Below are 23,094 nucleotides of genomic sequence, written 5' to 3' on the forward strand. Positions count from 1 at the left end.
GTTATGTGTCCTCTCTAAAACAAACAGACCCCGAGCTACATCATTCAACAGAAAAGATTCTCCAAATTCGAATCACCCCAAACCTGCAGGTCTTTTATTGCTGTGCTAAGTTTCACCAACTGATCCAGTTCACCATCAGGGAATTCCCATGGCATAGTCACATGTTTGAATCCTGGCAAATCCACTAAGCCTTTCATTATTCAGAGATCGATGAAATAGGGAGCATTGAGTTTTTTAATAATAAACATCCTTACCTGTCTATAAAACCTTAAAAGCCACAAGACCATGAAGCGTTCCATCATGCATTCTTTATCCTAATTGTATCAAAATTTAGAAGGAGCTTTTCAACACTTCCCACAATGACAATCAGATCAATTCACAACATGAGACATTTCCGACGTGGAAAGTTAAGGAGTTCGCAATCAGTTTTCAACAATCATTGTCCTGTGGCATTATAACCCTGGTTTCTTCATAATGTAACAGCATTTTGTCAAGATGAGCTTTGAATGTTATGGTCCTTTGCGCTGAGAATTCTTGGGGGCCAATCAGTGGTGATTGCACAAAAAGATCACCCCCTCATTCTTCATTGTAGAAAGCATTGTGCCCTTTGTTCAATTGTGATACTGTAGAGAATCATATGGACAACCCCCATGTTTGCATTTGATGAACAATTGCCCATCTGACCATGATGTGATTTGATAACCAGGATGTAGGGCCCAGCCAGTATGCCAAAGAAGATCACAGGTAGAGTTTTGCATCCTTTGGACCAATCCTAGCATATGTACGTGGCATGACACTAAAACTGCCCGTATACACAGAGCTTGATCTGTCTGATTCATTCATTTATTTATTTAGCTGTTGTGCAATGCATATATAAATCTTGCTTAGCTGCCTCTTTGCAGTTCCAAGGGAGGTCATACATTTTATGTTGGAAACATGTGGTGGTATCAGATATGGAGCACTGCGTCAGATAGTCTTGACAGTCTGTCCTGGTCACTTCTTAATAGTTTTCATGTCCCTTGAATGGGGATCTGTGGAGATTGTTCTTGGAAATAAGTGGACAGTCATCTTATTGGTGGCTTTGCTTGCAGGTTCTTATGATATGTTTTTGGGTGTGGGTCATTGTTGATGCTAACATGCAGGTGGGCTATATGTGTTGAGATGTGATCCCACATATGGAAGGCGCTGTTAAAAATAATTGATTGCAGATTCCTTTTGAAGACTTGTGGACTTGGTGCTGATCGAATTTGCATGTCCAATGCGGTTTATTGTTCAGAGCCCAGGTCCCTTAGTAACCGTCCTCACAACTTAGTTGGATCGTCTCTGCAAATGCCAGACTGGTGTATATTGTGGGGCCACCTTTGGGACGTATGCTAGACCTTTGTGGAAGTTACACAACTCTTGATCCCTGTTCACAGGTTTGTGAAATATATTGCTTGTTACTCAAAATGTCTGTGGACCATTTTTAGGGTAAGGGTGATGTAATTTTATCTCTTATGGTTTTGGCATATCTGGTTGCTTGTGTTTTTAATTCTATGCAACTTTATCATCTTTTTTGCTTCTCCTGCATAATCATTGATGCAGTAGTCACGGCGGTATTGCACCCAGTGGCGTAACACAAAATGTGGGGGCACTGCTGCAAGTCCATGCTGAGGGCCCCCCCCCAAACGCCACTGTGCTCCCCCAATGGGCATGGGCAGCATAGGGCCCCTGCACCACGGGGGCTGCGGAAGCCCCTGTTATGCCATTGATTGCACCAATCCTCTTTTTACTTTGATCCCAATATTTCATGGTAGTGGTGGGAGAACCTTTCTTAGGATCATGAGTGGGAAAATTGTGTTCTTCGTCACATCATTGATTTAAAGCAAGAAAGGACGGTCCAGCTCAAGGTTGGCACCCAGTCTTTCTGTTGCGATGCTGATTGGGGCTAAAATCAGGATCGGGAATCATCTATATAGTGGCATGATGTGCATACTGACCTCAAGAAGTATTATTTCTGTTTATGGGACATTTAACCATGGGTAGTTCTTTTCCAACCAGGAAAAGGGTTGATTTACTCATTCTGAGATTTTAGCCTAATTGGGTTCCAGGTGGATGTAGATGGGCCGTATGTGTAGATTTTAGTTGAGGAAGTTGTTGAGCCAATCCTTATTTGTTGCTGCCTTTTGAGGACACGGGAGCGGCACTTCAGTTATGCTCCATTTGGGCATGCTTAATTTCAGAAGGAGAAAAAATACAAAATAGGTGCAAGGAAGTGAACACACACATTGCACAGAGTTAAAAGTTTGACTTCCAGTTGTTGTGACTCTGAGGTAAGCATGCTGCTGGTATTTTACTTTCCCTGTCCATCTCACTAAGGCCATGCCACAGTACTCTGTGGCCACTCTGTGGGCCTCATCACAGGTTGGGCAGAGCGGTAAAAATACGGCAATAATAGCTTCACTGTCGCATTAACACTCTGCCCAATCCAGAGTTTGGGTGGGAAGTTGTAGATTTACCTCCAGCTTCCAGCTGGAGGTAAATCTTGCCACTTTCAGCCAATTTGCAGCGCTATTAGCACTGGTGGTAATCGCGCCCATCATGCCCAATAGAGTCCTATGGACTCTTAACAAAATGGGGACTTGCAGCCTTACCACAACTCGGGATCCGGCGCTAATAGCACCGGACCGAGTTGCGGTAATGCTATTTGCGTTGGCTGGTATCCCGGCGGATTTACCACCAGGATACCACCCAAATTGTGATGAGGCGCTGTGTGTCTTCATTGCAAATTGGAATTTTGTTGACATTATTGTTCTCGGCCCTTAAAAGCAGAAAGCAGGATTTATTTTTAATCATGGCAGTCTATTACTTCCAAAATGTTACGCATGTAAGCATTTTAACTTCCCAAAATGTAATGACTCTTAACATTTTAGGCTTGGAATTGAATGACTCCATGACCCCAGGTGCTAACTGATTCATAGTGTGTTATCATTTGCATGTTAAAGATATTTTGGATACCCACCAGGAATATTCTAGGCAGTCCAAAAGGGTTTTCTTCGGTCCACTCTGACCCGAGGATGCTATTGGGTCAAGCATCATTTGAATTGCATGTTTCCCTCAACAAATGCTGAGGGGAGGTCTTCTCTAACCCCGTTTCTGTACATTTCTCAGGCAGGAATCCTTACTGACACGTGTTAAGTTATTTAAGTTTCTAACGGCCAGAGAGAACGTACTAGCTCTTTTTGGCCCAAACATCTCAGCTCCGTGAGGCACACAGTATACAGTTTTATAGCACATGCTACAACAGAGCTGAAAGTGAAGTCATTGCGTATGCTGTTGAGACTTAGGAAGCGAGAAAATTATTTCTATGTGTAACATACAATCGTGACAATATCCCTTTTGAAAATCTATTTTGAGATCTAAACAACTCTGTCAAAACCTCATTGAAAAATCGCTGTTATAACCTTTGCAGACATTTCAAACGTTGCTTTATCTAGTTAATTCTGTGTTTACAAACGTGTAACATTGAACAAACCATGTCCCCTGTCCTTGCCGGGAGGATAATTCGGGGGTAATGTGTTTCTCCAGGAAGCAAGGCGACCCGCAGCAGCAGGGGTTCAGAACCCCCCGGCCCTGTGCTTGGAGGGGTGGTCTTTGGCATGTCTCCCGATAGAAAAGCTCAATTACATTTTATCGTTGTTGCAGACATTGATGAATGTGAGGAAGACCTTGGCAGATGTGCCCATGGGTGTGTGAATACACTGGGATCATACAGCTGTGTCTGCAATCCTGGATTTGAACTGGGGGCAGATGGAAAGCAGTGCTACCGTAAGTGACATGCCCTTTTATTTAAAAAGCTAGCATTATCAAAGTAAACCATCCTACCTTCATTGTTTTTTTATGTAGCTATTATTTTATTGTTGGCTTATAAAAACAAAACCACTATTGACCACCGTGCTGAAATCACAAAAACTATGCATTTATAGCTAAATTCCATGATCAGTTTAAATGTTAAAAAATACATGTTTTTCCCTTTTAGGAAAATGCATGGAATGGTTCAGCATGTAAATTCTTAAGATCTATTTGTGACAATTTAGATTGAATCTTAAATAGATTTTTATTGGGCTTGCATACACATGAATTCCAATACATTGGGCCTCATTACAAGTTCAGCAGTAGCCGTGCCGGTAAAACCGGCAGGCTGCGGCCGGACTCGTGATGAATTACCGCTGCCTAACTTTCTGGAAACACCAGGCCATTACAGTAATTGTTAGTCCCCGTTCCCATTTGCGTCCCATAGGACTCAATGGGAATGGGGACCATGGAAGCACTGGCACTGTTAATAATGGTGCAGGTGCTTCCATGAAAGTCTGCTGGCCTGTGCCGTTCCGCCCACCAGGGCAGACCCGGTGGGCGGAAAGGCAACCAGCCTGCAGACTTGTACTTTGCTGGTCCAAAAACGACAGTGCCGGTAAGCTTACCGGTACCGTTGTTCCGGACCGGCAAGGTTGTAATGAGGCCCATTGTCCTATAAAATATGTAACAGGAAAATACGGTTTATGTCATGTACACTGGTAAACTGAAAGTTTAACCAACTGCAATTTTTAAAAGTGTTTTACAAAGCTCTAAAAAAAAATTCTTGACATTTTCAGCCTCTGCAATTTAAAAAAAATATCTATTAGTATACGTTTACATACATTTGTGGACGTGTACATGGCTCCTTCCCAACCCTTTGTCCCTACCTACCCACTTTTAACCCTGTGTTACTGTACCCTCTACAATTTCTAGCCATGTATACAACGGCTCCCACTTTTATACATTTCTAATGTTCTTTTATAAACTGTGTGGCCCAAACTTCTCATTCTTATTGTAACACATTCACTACACATTGCCTGACTCAACTGACTTCTCGCTCACATCTCAAACTTATTTCTGTGCATGTGTGGTTCTTGAACAAGGGCTGACGACGCAAGATTCCATGTGTCTGAGCAGGGAGTACACCCACAACGGAGGATGCAGTCACTGCCTCCTGTCAGGTTAGTGGGGCTCATTCTGAGTATGCAAATATCCTGGAGGTAGAGCTGACTGGATACCGGCACCTGGTCTGGCGGAGCGGTGTAAATCCCCATTCATGGAGTCTCACAAGACTCCATGAAGGGATTTGCCATCACTACCGCCGCCGGCATTGCCGGTGGTGGTAATGAGGACTTTATTGGATGGTAGGGCACCTGGCTTAACTCCAGCAGCTGGAGGTAACGCAGTTGCTCCACCGGCACTCCCGTAGTCGGGCGGTTCAGTAAAGTGCTGGTACCGTAGGATACCAGCACTTTTTTACCAGACCGCCCGACTCAGAATTAACCCCAATGCCTTAGCTTCTCCTTCCTTGGAACTCTGTTTTTACTACAGAACAGTGAAATCTAGTCTCCCAGTAATCCTTTCAAGCTGGACACCAGCTATAAAAACACAGCTATCACTAAACCCTGTATACTTCCCAAGTACTCCTATCGATACATAAATTACAGTCGATAATGATTCATTTGGTGATATAATTGAGAAGTAAGGACGTGAACATTGGCAAAACTTGTTCTTGTAACCTTTTTCCAATATGTTATTTTGCAGTCTTGTTCAAAGACTCGCTGGCCAATTGAAAAGCCTTTTAATGTTCACGGTCAAGTAAAAGGCGACTCCTTAGTGGTTCCTGAACACTAAGAATAGCACACTAGACTGGCTACTTTGCCTCTAGAAATTGGGCCGGTACAGATCTATGCAGAAAACTAAACCGAGCTAGCATCAGAATCCAGGAATGTGTTCTGCTGGCGAATTTCCTGAATAGAAAACATCGAACATGGTGAGTTTCATATTTTACCAAAAATATTTAACACACCTCTAATATTTAACATCCCTATTGAAATGAGACCAAACATATAAGAAAAAAAAGAAAGATAACTAGAAGAAACAGAACTTGCAGCTCTGATTGGACTCGGAGCACTTTAGCAAAAAGGCATGCACGTGCAACACTTACACCCAAAGACTGAGCATTTCAATTATATTGTTATATCAAAGTTGAAGTCCATAAAATAACACCTATGCATTATGCCAAATTAGCACATTTCATTAAGTTATTTTCTGTTAACGTGCTTATTTTGAACATCATCTCCTCTCCTGGCTATTTGTGTAAATCTTTTGGGATTGATCTTTGCAACAATTCATTGTTAACCATTAGGTATTGAAATGGAAATCGTTAATAGCTGTGAAAAAGATAATGGTGGTTGCCATCATCACTGCGAGCACAAGACCAATGGGCCATCTTGCTCCTGCAACCCCGGTTACTCCCTGGATTCAGATGAGAAAAGATGCACAGGTAAATCACTTCCATGTGGTGCTTCTCCTGTAATTCATCATCATAAATGTTGTTTATTCTAAGAATGACATGCATGTATCTATTTGACCAGAAGAGCGTCTGAGTCGCTCTAATTCCCTGACTCGCTTATTTAATTAACTGTGCAGTGCAATGCATGACAAGGTCATTGTTTCAGACAGCTTGCTGCATGTTCTGTACCCCATCATTTCTAATAACCCAACAATCACACTAAATCACTTATTAAAACCTTATATAATTCTAAGAAAAAAGTGGCAGAACAGTTAGCCGTTTCCATCACTAATCGCTGGGTCGGAGCTAGCATCAACATTTGCATTGGAGGAGGGGCTGGGTGGCTGTTTTGAAAGCTGGTACTGTGGGCCCATTAAACCCATTGTGCGATTGACCCACCCTCAAACACTATTTGTTTTCAGTTGCATACTAGAATTTTGGTAAATTTCCATTCCTTATTCTGTCTGCTTTTAGATAAGCGGCAGACCAGCGCAACCTAGTACTAGAGGGAATTCACGTAGCTGTAGATAGAACTTCATCCCGTCCTACTGTCCTCTTTGTATGCACTCTGAAAACAGGGGCACCCCCTATTGTATTCCGCACTGGTTCACTTACGAGGGCCACTGTTGAATAGTGTGACCACCGTTGCTATTGTCAGATATGCCCCTGTCATGATTTGCATCTCCCCGTGTGCCAGTTTCAAATGGTGCAGGGGGTGGCCTTCATTTCAGGGCATTTAAAAGTGCATCACATTTGTGATTTCGGGATGTGCCTTTAAATGTGTCCCCTTATTTGCGCAAATGTGCAAGGGGGGGGGAGGTCATTCAGATGCTCTTTGTTCATTGAGAATCTGGCCCTATGACTTCCTTTGACCCATTAGTTGTATATTTCACCCCAACTCACGGCTATTTACTTAAACAAGGCAATGCTTACGATTGAAGGCGTGGACCATTTAAAAGCTGAACCCAGCAGATAAGCCTTTAGTTTCATCATAGTGGGTGTCTATTGATGTTGCCTGGGTGGGCTTTTGTCTGCTGCCACTGTGCGTAAGGCATACTGCTGCTGTTGCCACAGTCACATTAATGACTGTTTCAAAGTAATCATACATGCGGTTCTCCAAAGTGAGACATTTGACAGGCTCTTGCCGTCAGGTAGCCTGGCTGGGTGACACAGCGGAGTGATTCCTTCTGCCTCAAACTGGGAGGGTTTTGGCCCTCCCAAGCCATAGGCTGGTGCCCCTCAAGCTAATCACTCCTGCTTCGAAATAGTCTGATGGTGGGTCATGTTAAAAGGATAAAGCTTCACAGGTAAGTCATGTGCAGCCCTGGCTATTTGTTTTTAATGCGAGAGAGACAGAGCAAGGGAGGCCCTGTGGGCATTTGCCCGTTGTTGGACTCGTTTTGCACAATTTATGCAACAGGATTGTTGTAACCTGAGTGCATGTGTCTTTGTGACTGCAGTGGGAGGCCTTCTGGAATGTGATGAGGTATGTGGAACTTGGGAGACCTGGAGGTTACAAGAAAGACGGTTGGGGACTTGGAGTGAAGATGGGACCAGAGTGGATGCTAGTAACCTTCTCTCCCACCTCTAACCTGTTATGCTGTAACTAAGAATGAAGAACATCCTTTTCTTTCGTACTTGCCTGGGTCAGTCTGGTTACTGCTCCTTGTCTAAACCAAAAAATGTATGGGTGGAAGGTTTTGAATTAATCTGAACCCCTGGAATTGCTCTGGGGCAACCTTCCACACCACTGTTTTTTTAGCCCATCTGCGCCATTGCAAAATGGGTCCGGCCATATGCAAATCAGTCAGTTACTGCCACCAATGGGAGAAGCCCAGGTCCCCTCTGCATGGAAACACAAACGCCAGACATGTTCCTGCTCCCTGTCTCACATGCCTGGCCCAGACACACGAAGGATTTACATTTTTCTATTTTATGCTATGCTCCTTCAGACACCTTACAATAGTATCCCACGTCTTAACCAACTACTTTGAGGTGTCAACAACTTGTTGGTGCAAATCTTGATACTTGTACTGCATTGGGGTTAAGGATTTAGTTCATGCACAATAAAAATGAAATATCGCTGCAGTGAGTAGTTAAAGGTGCCGGTGCAGACAACCTTTCCAACAGGGCCAAAGCTAGTGAGACAGCCAACGTCAGAAGCAATGCAAAGATTGTCGAATATAGACAACAGGACAAGCCCAAAATCGCTCACAGAACAAAAGGCATCTGCTGAATATTTTTAAAGTTAGATGATACAATATGGCCGTGCAACTCTGTAGTGAACCCACGTTCATTGGCTTTTTCTAAAAATGAGAGAAAGGAAGCAGATGGAAATCTGACAATTTGTGCAGTGTCTAGATTACGCTTTTTCAGTAATGTAGCCTCCCTCTCTTATTTGAAGGTAAAGGGAACCTAGCCTGATGTGCAAGAGAGGAATGAACAGCCCAGGTGGTACAAGAAAGCAGTGCTAGGAGCAAATCATAAATAACCATAAAGTTTCCTGTGGCAATCAGCTGTTTGCTTGCAAATAGGTGGCACAGAGCAGCTTCAGAAGCTGCAGCAAAATGAAAATGAACAGTGGAAGAAGACAATGCAGGATACATTAGCTTGAATAGTTGCTAGCTAACTGAGCCATTTTTTTTAGCAATGTTCTCGTCAAGTTTGTATGATTGAATTTTGTATTTATCTAGAGATGGGTGAACATAGTTAAGAATTCAGTAATTATTCATAAGGGAAAATACCCGTTATTGAACATGACTACAGCTTGCAAGACTAGAAGAAAAAAAGACTTTCTTAGTGACAAAAAGTGCTTCTTCATTTTTCTGAAAGTGGACTTTGAAATAAATCTACACGTTATTACTATGAAGAGAACCATTTTTAGGTTCCTGTTAAGTTCTTTTAAAATCTTTAAAACCAAATGATGAGGATGTTTTATTAAATAGCACTTACGCTTAAGCGTTTTATATAGAGTACATACAACATCACCCAACCTGTTTTGGTACCCATTTATCGACCTCAGATGGATGAAAGGCTGAGTTGAGGTATTTAAGAACAGACTACATCAGTGACTCACACCTGAAGTGTGCCTAAAATAAACCTTAATGAGTCTAGCAATTATTGTATGGAATTCCAGAAAGACACATTGTTTGGTATTCCTATTCTTTCTTGTTTAGGGTCACTGCTGAAAGTGTTAGACTTGTGGAACCCCCTGTTCGAGGCCTGAACAAGAAAGCCAGCCACTGCAGAAGCAAAGAGCCACATGGTGCTGGCCACAGCCCAGGAACTTGATATAAACAAAAAAACATTCAGTTTTTGTGTAGGGGTAGCAAGGGAGACCTCAGGGGTCGCAGTGACGACCCCCTGGCGACCCTAAATGACATCCCTGGTTTCTTCGAGGTAATAGCCTCGTGGTTTTAAGTGTAGAAACCTCTAACATGCTTGCTAGAAGAAATGATGGTCATTATTTGCCTTAGCTTGAGTTTATCTTAGTGGTAATGGCCCAATAGATCTGAGTATTGTGACTAGTTAGTCACTAGTGACCTTCACTGCAATACACTATGACTTTAAAGTTACAATGCATTATGATAAAATGTTATCTTTCCTTTGAGGTGATATCCTCATAGTTCTAAATATAAGCACTTCTAACTAAATTACCAAAAGATATTGTAGTAAATATTTACCTGAACTACAATTTCGGATGGATTTGATTGTCCTTCCGATTTTCTGCTACGATTCAGGGCGTTTCTAATGGTGCCCATTGTTTTAATAAGTGTGTTATGACGTCCCCACGTAACACGTGCGTGCGATTATGCCATTGCTCAATCTTGTTTACATTTATGCTCGTCCGTGCCTTTAGCAAAGTATTTGTTTTTGAAAAGACATACATGAGTGACAGTAACAGTCATTATGTACGTTCCCTTAGTTTCAACTGACACAAGAGTGCAGACAATCTCAGATGACACTTGGCACAAATAAGATTAAGCATTTTCTATATTTGAATTTTCTTATTGGTAGTATGAAAGCTATCAAGATGGACCAAAATGATGATTTATGCATATATAGTGTATAGTGATATATATGCAGATCTAGGCATTTGACAAATTGGAAGTAAAAAAGTACAAATGCCAGAATAGTGCCCAGCGAGGCTCAGTGAGCTTGTAACAAGCAAGTTCATTGGCCCTCGCTGAGTCGTTACCAGCCCGAAAAAAGCTTTTGTCAGGCTAGTTGCGTCCGCATCCTGGCCGCCATGGTGGCCATCTTTTTTGTTAACTTTTTTCAATGACTCGCATGAAAAGGGAGAAGGGATTATGTGTAGTCCCTTTGGTTCTATGCATTTCATCGCCAGTAATTTTTACGACTGGCATTTTTACAAATACATTTTGCCAAAATAAGTCAACATTTTTATTTTTTATTTTAGGGGGGCTCACCACCAGGCTCCCCTCCCTCACCAATTTTAACTATTCCCCCAACCCCTTACCTGCCCCCTCCCCCAAAATTTTAATGAATTATTTCAGCAAAGGGTACTAAAAAAAACTGTTGTAAAAACAACTGTCGATGAAACAACGGTATACCGACTCTTCTCCCCCTTCCATGGCCGCCATCTTTTTTGTTTACTATTTTCAATGCCTGCCATGGAAAGGGAAAAAGGGAGAAGGGACTACATGTAGTCATTTCTTCCCCTTCCATGGTGGCCATCTTTTTTAGTTACTTTTAATTTTTTTTCAATGGCCGCCATAGAAAGGGAGAAGTGACTAATAGTACCCCGGTATGACGTGCCAGGTTACTAATAGCAATAGAACCCTCAGAGGGGGGCATTACCAGTAAGGTAATGACCCCAGGGCTACGTTAAAGCCCTTGCTTCACTCAGACTTCTAACTATCGCACTGGGGGCATTTCCCTACCGGTAATGCCGGGTTATATTGCTTAAATAATTCGGAGTCATGGTAACCTTAACCTGTGGCCATTATTGCAGCAATTATTTAGAAAACATAAATTCAGACAAGGTAATGTCTTTAAAAATAACACCAATAACCCCACCAAGAGGGGTGGAGAGGTTAATACAGAAAATTGAACAGTCTGGGAAACTGATAGATTGGGTAATCCGGCGTGCTGTGATTAAAATAATATTACTTTGTATATATCATCAATCAGAATGTAGAGGAGCAGACGTGTATGACACTGACGGACTCCTCCCCTCAACTCCATCATACTGGATAAATAACAGGAAGACACTGTGCATGACACCAGGTATCATTCCAATACCGCAAAGAGTGTATGCGAGACATTATGCAGTCAGACAACTGTATCGAAGGCACCCTCATACTGAGGTGCTAGCAAGAGATTTGCAGGCGCCACTGAATATCGAGGAGTTGTAAAGAAGATCTGACAGGTGCAAAGTGAAGTCCTAAGGAGAAGATACAATTATGCGCTGAAACGATATAAGAATACTTAAAAATGAAGATGTAACTGAAGAAAACATACATACAAGAGGAAACCATATATACAAAGAAGACAAGTAACTAAATGAGTAGTGAATGCATATATGCAGAAACACAAGGTAGATGAGTCATATAGAAGCTTGCTGCAGTAGAAAACATAACACGAGTGAAGCAGCCATGTTAAAAAGATGGACACCGGCTCTCAGTGATAGTAAGTGAAGAGCTTGAAGGAGAGAGACCAGAGCTGCAAAGCTGACAGAGGATGGAAATACAAACCCATGCACGAACAACAAATAGGTGCTGACCAGAGATCAAGGATGCCACATCAAGGAATAATTGCAAGGCACAAAGGGGGTCAAGAGGATAATCTATGTACGTAAGACACATTTCTCTTTGATTGTCTAATACTTTTCACTTGTATATGTATTCTTCTTTGCTTATTCTAAGACTCAGAAAGCTTATGTGACGTAGAGCAACCAAGTGTCCATACACCAAGAGGAGTAATTGAATAAAATAGCACTAAATAAAAGGTTGAAATGGACAAAATCATGGTCTCCTCACATGTGATTCTGAACACGAAAACAAGCCCTATTTATTAAGCTGCAGACAAAGATAATGGTGTACCTAAACTCCCTTGAAATTCCCAGAGCAAGAACAGTCCACAAGGTCAACTACAAAGGAGAAGCCTTGGCTGGTGAGAGATGGTGGATTATTTGGGCAAGTGGGTAGTAGCCTGATGTTGATATCTACACGTGAGTTTCATTTTGCGTACGTGCTGCTAGTGAGCCAAGTGTCCAAGGTTGGGAGAGGATGTCAACCTATCGTGAGGGCTTATGCAACAGTGAGCATACAATGTTCCATGAGCCACTGTTATAGTTATAATCTGTATTAGACATAGTTAGAGGAAAGATCGAGGCTTTCTACCAGAGAAGGAGCAGCCAATGAAGTAACTAACAATTATAGACTCTGTAAGTAGATATGTTCCCCTAACCAATCCCTAAACTTGATACGTTTTATTATTTGCCATGTAGTATGACGTCTCACGCATTTGGAGATATAAAGCCATTGTGTAACCAAACTATCAGTGTGAGTGTGTGGACTGCATTTAGTTGTTCGCCAGATTACCCTACTTCATCGGACTGATATTAAAGTAGTACTTTGCCATGAGTCTGTCCAGTAATTTGGGTCCAATACTGTTTGTTATGGTAATCCCATTATGCGTGTAGACACGCCCAAAATGTGCTGCTGCACAATTTGGTATCAATGCGGATGGTTCAAGATCCATACCCTTGGATTCTCAACGTCTTCCACCATTAGCTGGAAGACCGCAGAGTTTCCTGCGAGGAGTGGCGCTACAAACACGTGCGATCTGAGGCGGTTGCCCCTATGAAGAAATTCCTCTCCGGTCCCCGCAGGCCCCCGTTGACTGAAGGCAAACTGGTCAATTGGGGAAGAGTCAATACCTTTTCTCAAGGAGTCAATGAAAAAAATTAACACTTTGTGTTTTGTGAGATTTATTAATACACTTAAGTCAATACGTATTTCGACCCAACATGGGTATTTTTCATTACTGTGGTGAAAGAACTAGAGGTGGCTTACAATGACCGTCGGAAGCAAACACCTGAGTGGTTTGAAACCGGAGTGAGTTTGTGTTAAGCGAACAGCATTGAAAGTGTCAGTCATGGTAGTTTGGTGACATTTGAAATTAAAACCCCGTTATTATGTTAAAACATGAAAAATGATGGGCATGATGCACGTTATTTGGCCATTGCAAAGTTGTGTTAGGTTGACTGTGGTGTGTGAACCAAGTGTACATTGGTTGTGGTTGATCCCAAGAATACAAGTAATAGAAAGAGGTTGCAGTTACATAAACATTGGCATGATTGAATAGATATGAATGACAGCGAAGCAAATCATGAGGAATGAAAAGTAGCACGCAGGAACGAAGAAGAAAAAAAGGGAAGTAAAGAGAAGGAAGATGGTCTGGTTAGTGGTGGAGGTATGTGTACCAGTCTGTGTGTTTCCTGTATGGTAATGTTTATACGTTGCTCTTACCATGTGTAATGAAAGCAAGATTGTGTATAAATGGTGAGCTCTGGTAATGTGCTCTTATTGCATAACAACCTAAGGGATTAAACATGAGAATGGTCCAAATACCTGGGTGTTCCAGTTTTGATTGTTAAAGTACAGTGTCAATTAAAGAAGCAGACACTGATGGGCACAGTGATGAGGCATATGGCAGTGTGGTTGGCAGTCTAAAATGAGGCTGTCTCAGCGGGTGTTTTGATAATTGCAGCGGGCCTACTGGCAAGAGAGACTGTGCACGATGTTAGGGGGTTAACCAAGTAGCATGATTACATAAGAAAGAGCTCCAAGGTTGTGAATGCATGCAAGGTGCCATAAAGCCATCAATGTTCTTAGATGTGGCATTAGAGCAGTGCTCTGTGTAGTGTGGTGAGCCTATTAGCGGATGAGCCTAATATTAGGGATTGGAGTCGGCCTTGAGAACATATATTTGCTTGATAATTATAGGCTTCATGGCTGTTGTGCCAAGTACCTATAATAATAGTGATCAGCGGTCTATGCCATGTTATTTAGAGTGTGTGCTGTGCATAGTGTTGCGGGCTAGTGGATGGGTAATGTGGTTGCCAGGTTTTGGATAAATGACGTTGAGCCGATGAGTGGTGCATGCGTTGGGAATTGCCTGTGGTAGTTCCAAGTTCGTTGTGGGGGCCATGAGTAAGTGGCATGTTAGGAAGGTGAAGCAGACGATTACAAGCTTTAAGGGTGGCAGCACTGGGAGAGTGGTTAGCATAGCATGAAGTGAGTTATCGAGGTGACACGATGCTCATTATGTGACAGCCATCGATCAACTATTGCTAACAGTGAGCTTACCATTTAATAGTCAGAACTGCGAAGTTCACATGACAATTCTTACCTCAGGGGACCTCTGCATACAGATGGGCAGTCACAGCGATCTTTCAATGCCTTTCTTAGAATGCAGATTAAGTACTGAATAAGAGTGCGTCTGATTGGTCAGATTGCAGCATGCAATCAATTTTTCCTGGGGGTGGCCCGCGAAACAGCTGTACTATGTGCAATGTCCTGGTCAATAGCCATAATGTTTCAGCACGCTTGACACAGTGCGGAGATGAGCATTATTATATGGTAGTTCTTTTAATCAAATTCCCTAAATAAACAGACGTAAAACGTAGTGGCCATTCCTCGACAGCTTACTGCTTCCAGTGAATAATGTATTGCAGAGTACGACCCTGGTAGCTGGAATTTACAATTTATTGTAGCTCGTATTCTTCCTGGGTCTTAACCGCAGGAAGATGACAGGTCCCTGGGGTAGATCCTAGATTAGAGCGCCAGTTTCAAAAGGGAGACCTGAAAAACTGGATGCAACAGGATTGACGATCTGGGAAATGGAAAAAGGGCCAATAAATGGTGGCTTGAATTTCTTGGTGCTGGATGGGAGCTTTAATATGGGCAGTAGATAACCATACATGGTTCCCGATTTTGTACGGAGGTGCTGGAATACTTTGCTTATCGGCATTACATTGAGCATGGTCTTGAGCAAGACTCAAATGTTTCTGAATGAGTCAAAGCCCTGAAGAGAGAGGCAACACATGTTTTTTGATAGAAGGTACTTGATAGTCAAAGGACTTCAGCATAGGTAGCGAAAGAGGATGATACTCTCGGCTAATGGGAGGAGATCCGGCCACCCATTTTTGTTCTCCATTATATAACACTTCAAATAGTGGCCAAGGGTCAGATTGGCTCTCTTGCATTGTCTGTCCATATGCAAATGGTAAGCTGACGAAAGGCAGTGGCGGATTCCTAATCTTTTACAGACCTCTCTCCAGAATAGAGACAGGAATTGTGTTCCAATGTCAGTGATTAGAATCCGAGGTGTGCCATGAAAACTGAAAACATGGAGAACAAATAGCTCAGCAAAAAACAGGGCAGTAGGCACTCTCTTCAGTACTTCAAAATTAGCCATTTTCGTAAAGGAATTGACAATGGTCATCATAGCGGTATGACCCTTCTCAAGTGTAAGATCAGTGATAAAATCAAGTGAACGTGTATGCCAAGGAACCGTAAGAGTTTGGCGCAGTCCTTGGGGTTGTTGCCTTGACACAGGCACATACCACACATCCCATAACATAGTTCACTGTATCTGTCCTACTATTATTCCACCACACAACCCTTTATAATTTCTCTAGGGGTTTTCATATTCCAATATACCCAGCTCCTGGTAGGTCATGACACCAGGACAATATGGTTTCTTGGCTGGTTCGCATAGGTAACCATAATTTATTTGTTTTGAAACAAAAGGCCTTGCTTCTCAGTGTTACCTAGGTCCTTGCAAAGGAACGCAGCCTTAGCAATGGGTTTATTTGGTTTTAAGAGCGTCCTCAAAAGAAGAGAGGATGGGTGAAATGGCCCCAACAATTTTGTCTGGATGTAAGAAAGGCACACCTTCCATCTCATCCTTGTCTGATTCATAGGCTTGTGAGAAGGCATCAGCCTTGGGTTTAAATGACCGGGTTTGAAGGTTACTATGATATCAAATCTGGGAAAGAAATGTATCCAATGATTCTGACCCTGATTCATAGACCTAGCAGTCTTTAGAAACCCTAAATTTCTATGGTCCGTAAAGACTGTAATAGTGTCACAGGCACCTTCTAGCAAATTTCTCCATTTCAAGAAGGCTTATTTAATAGCCAACAGCTCCTTCTCGAATAAGCTGTAGTTTTTCTCCGCAGAAGAAAAGGTGCAGAAATAATATTACAACGGATGGCTTCTCTTGGTGACCGGATCAGTCTGTGTTAGGATAGCCCCCAATGCAAAATTGTAAGCATCTGTCTCCACAAGGTAAGGAAGATTTAGGTTGGAAACTCTCAGAACAATGGCTGCTGTGCATTTTCTTTTTAGAAACATAAACACTTCTTCCATATCAGGCGTCCATTGATAACGGGCCCCTTTTTTCAATAAGCCTCTGAGGGGAATCAGGATATCAGAATAGTTGGGGATAAATCATCTATAAAAGTTTGCAAAACCTAAAAACCGCTGTAAATCTTTAACAGAGTGGGGAATAGGCCACTCTAAGATAGAAGAGATTTATTTTCTTGGGGTCCAATTTGATAACTTCAGGAGACTATGTTGCCATAAGCATTGTAGAACCTCTTACATGGTAAATATGAAGATGAATATTAGTATGTCATCAAGGTAGATCACCACATATATGTTTGAGGTCCCTGAAGATATCATTAAGGAAATACTGGAAAGCAGCAGGGGCATTACAAAGGCCAAAAGGACATAACAAGATACTCAAAATGACCAAATGTGCTCTGAAAGGCGGTTTTCCATTCCTCACCTTCGGCCATCCGGATCAGGTTATAAGCCCCCTTTAGGTGTAACTTCGTGTGTTTAAAGCTATTCTTTGCTTGATCCAACAATACCTGAATCAGTGGAAGAGGATAGCGGTTTTTAACAGTAATGTCATTTACCTGGCAACAGTCTAAGGAAGGATGGAGTTCCTCCTCATCCTTTTTAGGGATACAAAATATGGGAGTCCCTGCAGGTGACGTAGAGTGCCTAATGAACCCTTTAGCGGGATTTACATCTATGTAGTCCTTGAGGAAATGTTTTTCTTTCTCCGATAAGGCATCCATTCTTCCATACAGAATTTTTGCATTAGGCACAAGTTCTATTCGACAGTCAAATTCCTGGTGTGGTGGTAGATTGTCTGCCTCTCTGGCATCAAAAACCTCACAGTACTCCAGATATATATTATATAAATGGTTCATAATGATTAGTGCTTGTTGGGGGTAATGGAGAAACCATTTCAGGTGTTTTGGGAGTGGTGAACATTGAAGGATCTCCTTGGGAACAAGAAGGAGGGCATTGTGATCCTTGATGCATGAGTTTTTGCTTCTTCCAATCTATGGAAGGATTTGGGAATTTAAGCCATGGGGTTCCTAAGATGATTTGGAAATGCGGGGCGGCAAGAGCATCGAATTCCAATGTCCCTCGATGGAACTGAGCACATATCATGGTCATGGCTTTAGTATGTAATGAGATTATTCCAGAAATAAGGGGAGGACCATCTACAGACAGAATAGGTTCAGAGATGTTTTAAGATGTCAGTGGAATTCTTTAATTATGCACAAAGGTGAGATCTATGAAATTACCTGTAGCCCCACTATCAATAAGAGCTAGGATCCCTTCCCACTTATGTGAATTAAGGCAGAGGTCCACAAAATGTTTTAAATGTGTGGACTGACTGGGCATGGTAAGACATAATGCATGAGAGGAATCAGATAATCCAATGTTTGTCTGTGGACTCCTTATTGAGTCCGAGCCTTGCCATTTCCCTGACTTGGAACAGTTCTTTTGGGGCATTCTCTAACCGTATGTGTAGAATCACCACATAATAGCATAGGTTGAGATGTCTTGTCTTTCTCTTTCCTTGGGTGTTACAGGGCGTTGAGTGCTCCCTAATTGCATGGGTTCCAACTCGGGTGTAAGAGTGTCTTTTTCCCAACTGGGAAATTGAGTTCTCGAGAACTCAACCGTCTCTTTTCCTCTCTTCTCTTTGTTGCCCTTTAATCCATCCTTATTACTAATGAAATATATGCATCAAGGGTATCGGGAGGTTCTACCACCTGGCTAAGGGTATCCTTTGGTTCTTCCTTTAAGCCCTTGCAGACGATGGTAATCTATGCATCGTCTGGCCAAGTGGTTTGAGTTATTAACTCTTTGAAATGTGATATATAGGCAAGAAGATCTCTAGAGCATCGTTTAATCTCTAACAGTTCATTACAAACAGCATGAACAGTATATTGTCTATCAAACAGAAGTTGGAAAGCTCCTAGGAACCTGTTGTAGTTAGTTAGTTAAGAGAGGACAGTTCTCATCTACATAGGGAGTAGCCCAGGGGCTATTTTTTTCAAATTAAGCAAAATGAGAGGCATAAGAGGAGACGGAACACCCAGGTTATCCTCGGGTGCTGGTGAACTGTCAGGAGCTATGAGGGGTCTGTTATCAGAATGTGTGGAAGTGCCAGAACCAGTCCCCCAAAGAGAACCTGAAGAGGTTGATTTTTTGGCTGTGAGATCCACTGTGTTCTGTAAGGTCGTCATAGACTGGAAAAGAAAAGCATTCTCCTGATGAGAAGTGGTCCTCTCAAGTTGCAATTTTTGTACAGCTGTCGCCAGTTCTTTTAACACAGTGTCCATGGCTCAGGAGAGCGTAATAGGTCTCGCAATCTGTCAGGATTGAGAGTAACTGTGACAGTATCTCTCTCAAGTCTATGGACGCTGTGCTCCACCTCCCTGTAAGAACAAGCACAACTGACTAATTAATAGCCCGTGTGACTTGGTCCCCCAGGCAGGTGTGCTACTGGAGATACACCCGCTGGAACTTAGGGGCACGAAAATCAGGAGCTGCAGAAATGACATAAGATATGACATAAATATGATTGCCTGAAGAACACACAACTGTAAAGCCATATACATATATGCAGAAGCAGGTTTCCTTACCTTCTTCCTGAAGCTCCTGGCAGTAAAGGAATACCTGTGAATGATCCTGGTGTCTTACAAAACCTAAACCTAATTATATACGTAAATACCTGAGAAGAACTTTTATCAAGACCTCTGGATTCACGGGTCATTGCAACATAGAATTTCACTGCTGCGAGACGCCAGCTCCAGTAAGACAGGGGCGTATATAGAAATGAAATGTGCATGAACAATTTGAGGAAGGAACCTCTCACGTTGTGACATCATGCATCACATTCCTGATGTTGCGGCAAGTCACGCGAGACCAGAGTGTCTGGGATCCCGAGACGCCATGGCAACCCGTAAAGATACCGGCCTGGACTACGGGTCCAAAGCGTCCAGGCTGAGATAGGCACCGGCATCACCTCATGGCGGAGCATCCGCCCCGTTCCAGGCAGGTGAGGCATTGGCAGCTGTGTGGAACACGGCTGGGTTCTAACAGTCTTTCGGGAAGATAGGACAAGACAATCACAGAAAAAGTGTGCACATGTATTTTGGGTGATTTTGAAAAAAATATAAGTTTAAAAAAGATATTGACGCTTTTTGTATTAAGGGTGATGAACTAAGTTGAAAGCTCACAAATGATCAAGAATGATAGCAATATAATTTGATACAATTATTAGGCCCAAGAAATACCATGCCAGACAAATAAGATGTGAGATTTTTGCCAACATTCACTGGGTGAATGGCCCCGTCCTCTGGTCATCACTAATGACACATTTCACTTTCTGAGCCCTCGTGTTTAAGGCCCACCTTCAGTTAGACGAAAGACGAGAAGGCATAGAACCAGCACAGAACTAGAAGGATAATATGAAATAACATCCTAAATGAATTCTCTGCAGGGGTGCAGAATACATTACTTGTGTCTGCCGTTTCCCAGTGGAAGTCTGGCACAAGTTAAGTGTAAGTGTGTCATCTTCCCTGCAGTAGTGTGGATAAGACTAGGGGTGTGAGTGACTCGGTAGGTTCACTAAGTAAAGTGTTATGCCTAAACAGGGAATGTCTGACATACCCTTGTGCTACATTCTGAATATAACTATACAATATATAGCATGATTGTTAGTTTATATTCTGTGGCCACAACAATATTGTTAATCCTCCCTACTACAAGTGCCTTCAATCACCACGGGCCTCATTACGAGGCTGGTGGTAGCCGTGCCTGTAGTACAGGCATGGCTGCCGCCGGTATCCATTTTTTTACGGCACGCGCGAATGGGCAATTACCGGGTCATACCGAGTTTGACAGACCCGGTAATTGCCCATTCGCAGGTGCCGGTAATAAGTGACTCCCCATCCCCATTCGGCCCCATAGGGCTCAATGGGAATGGGGAGGGTGGTTGCACCGTTAACGGTACCGGTGCTACCATCATGTTCTGCTTGTGGGTGCCGGTACGGCCACCAGGTCAGACCTGGTGGCTGTAAGGGCACCCGCGAGCAGAACTCCTAGTATGGCGGTATGGTAGAAACAGTGCTGGTAGCGATACCAGCGCCGTTGTTGCCTTACAGCCATACTTGTAATGAGGGCCCATGTCATTTAAGCTTTAGACCCTGAGCTAGTAGTGTCTGCGATAACGGTAATCACCAAACCTAATCTATTGCCCTGGATAACCGGCCTTCCATTGAGGCAGTGGTCATCCCCCGACTCAACTATGTTTAGCTACTAGATTTGAAAATATTCCCGCTGTGCTTGTAAAACACCAAAATCGTATAATAGTTTACCAGGGATTGATGCTCATTCATTTTACTTAATGCCACTTGTTCGACCAGGAGATGCAGAGAGATTTCTGATGCTGTCAGAGACAATTTCACAAACCGCACATTCTGGTTTTACACTAGATGGGGGGCAGCTTTGGATGTCGATGGCAACATGGGCAAGTGCTATTGGCACACAAACTGATTGTAGGACAAATACTGAGAGAGTCCTCTTCCTTTCCAAGCTGACACATGTCACTCAACTATGCATCCACCATCTGTGCATTGGTGATACCACTACTTGTATCTGTTGTACACCCAGACCTGTGAATATTAAAGAATGCAGAACCAGGAAGGGAGTCCCACAGGGTTGTATGTTTGAGCATTGCACACCCTACATGGATCACCCCTGTTCCCAAAACAGTTGCTATTGTTAAGAGGGGACCATCAGAAAGCTGACCTATTACTGTCTGTTGTGGATGCTCACTGTTCTTTTACCTAGGTCCTCCAAGTAGGTGTTCTTGCAAGTAACTCTCAATTGTTGTTGCCCTACCTTTCAGAGTCTGGAACACAAGCACTTTCTCAAGATATTTTCTTTCATGCGCTTTATGCATGCCCCATCATGCAATATCGGTAGTTGTGTCACTAACTGTGTTACGTCATTGCAGTGCGCTTTCAAGTTCTATTTCCATTTTGGGCACTTTAATTTCCAACAAATATATCAGTGGAAGTTCCTCATTAAGTGGCAGAGAGCTGTGTTTAACAAGCTTTATTGTTTATTTAAGTGGCTCTAACATACACAGCACAGATGAGCTACCAACCAGTCAGTGCAAACAAGGACCCATCCGATGATCAATTGCGATTGTAGCTGTATTCACTTACAGCATTGGTTTGCTCACACATTCGGTCAGACATATGCAATCTTGCATTCCAGCAGGTAAACACAGACATGTTCAGCTAGTGTTGTTGAAGTTTGTGTTGCATCTGGAAAACAAATAACACATTTCTAGCACTGTGTGAGCAGCTGAAATAAGATCAGATCGAGTGCGTCATAAAAAACATATCACAGACCCGGAATAAATCAATGCAAGTGGAAAACCTATGCAACACAAAGTCATGTGTTGTGTTCAACAGTTTAAGAGCAGAAATAACATTAAAGTCATTGTCCGCTTCCACAAAGACCAAGCTTAGAAGACTGGAACTAAGCCTCTCTTCCAACACCTGTTTCACTTTATCCTACACGTTTTCACCTGTGTAGCTCCTGTTATCAACGCCTTGCATGCACAAATGGCCTTGTTTGTTGATAGCATGTTGCTGCTGTGATGACCCCTCTTGCTTGCCAGCATTGCGATTGGAGGTGGGAGTGATTAATAATGCCATTCGAGCTATGTAGTGAGTGCTTTGACCGCACATGCACATATCCATTGTGAGGTGGACTTTCCAACCCTTTGTACTGTCAGTCTTTTTCCACGCTAGAACTACTGTATTTATATAATATGGCATTTATAACGCACATGTACACAAGTGTTTCTAGATGGGAAAAGACAAGGAGGGGGAAACAAGGGGGGAGGGAACAGAACAATGATCTTACTAGGCCTTGTGTCATTCAAATCGCGCAAGAGCAGGGAAGGGGTGGGGGGGGGAAGTGCCAACAGTGGAGGGGGGTGGAGAAGTGTGGGACAAGGAGAAAAATAAGAGTGCAGTCAACAGGTGGCAAGTGCAGGTACTCATAAGTACAGCCAATGGATGGCAAATAAGTGCAAGCGAGGGGACTGTAGGGTTACAGATACAGACCACAAGTGCAGGGGAGCCAAAATGCAGTGCAGGATTGCAGCTGGACAGGCAGGGACCCGAGGCAGAGTTCAGAGGGTGACCAGGTGACCAGTGAATGCATGGATCAGGCATGTAATCGGCAAGGGAGAGGATGGGAGAAGGCAGAAGCCAAAAGAAATGTCTTGAGTTGCTTTGGGTACCTGAGATGGTTCTGCTCAAGTTTCAGAGAGGCAGGGAGGCTGTTCCAGAGGGAAGCCCCAGACAAAGAAAG

The 23,094-nt window shown here is 42.9% G+C and overlaps 1 protein-coding gene across 6 annotated transcripts in view; it reads left to right on the plus strand.

Annotated features, from left to right (window-relative positions):
* Positions 1–23,094, plus strand: part of LOC138491794 (multiple epidermal growth factor-like domains protein 6) — a 1,495,213-nt gene that overhangs the window by 951,572 nt on the left and 520,547 nt on the right. For all 6 annotated transcript variants that reach the window (XM_069618507.1, XM_069618508.1, XM_069618505.1 and 3 more), the window contains exons 9-10: positions 3,685–3,807; positions 6,203–6,340. In XM_069618507.1, the coding sequence (XP_069474608.1) occupies positions 3,685–3,807; positions 6,203–6,340 (261 nt within the window). The remainder of the gene's footprint in view (positions 1–3,684; positions 3,808–6,202; positions 6,341–23,094) is intronic.

This window comes from Ambystoma mexicanum, chromosome 10, assembly GCF_040938575.1.
Source record: "Ambystoma mexicanum isolate Mex_15411 chromosome 10, UKY_AmexF1_1, whole genome shotgun sequence".
In the NCBI taxonomy this organism is placed as follows: Eukaryota; Metazoa; Chordata; class Amphibia; order Caudata; family Ambystomatidae; genus Ambystoma; species Ambystoma mexicanum.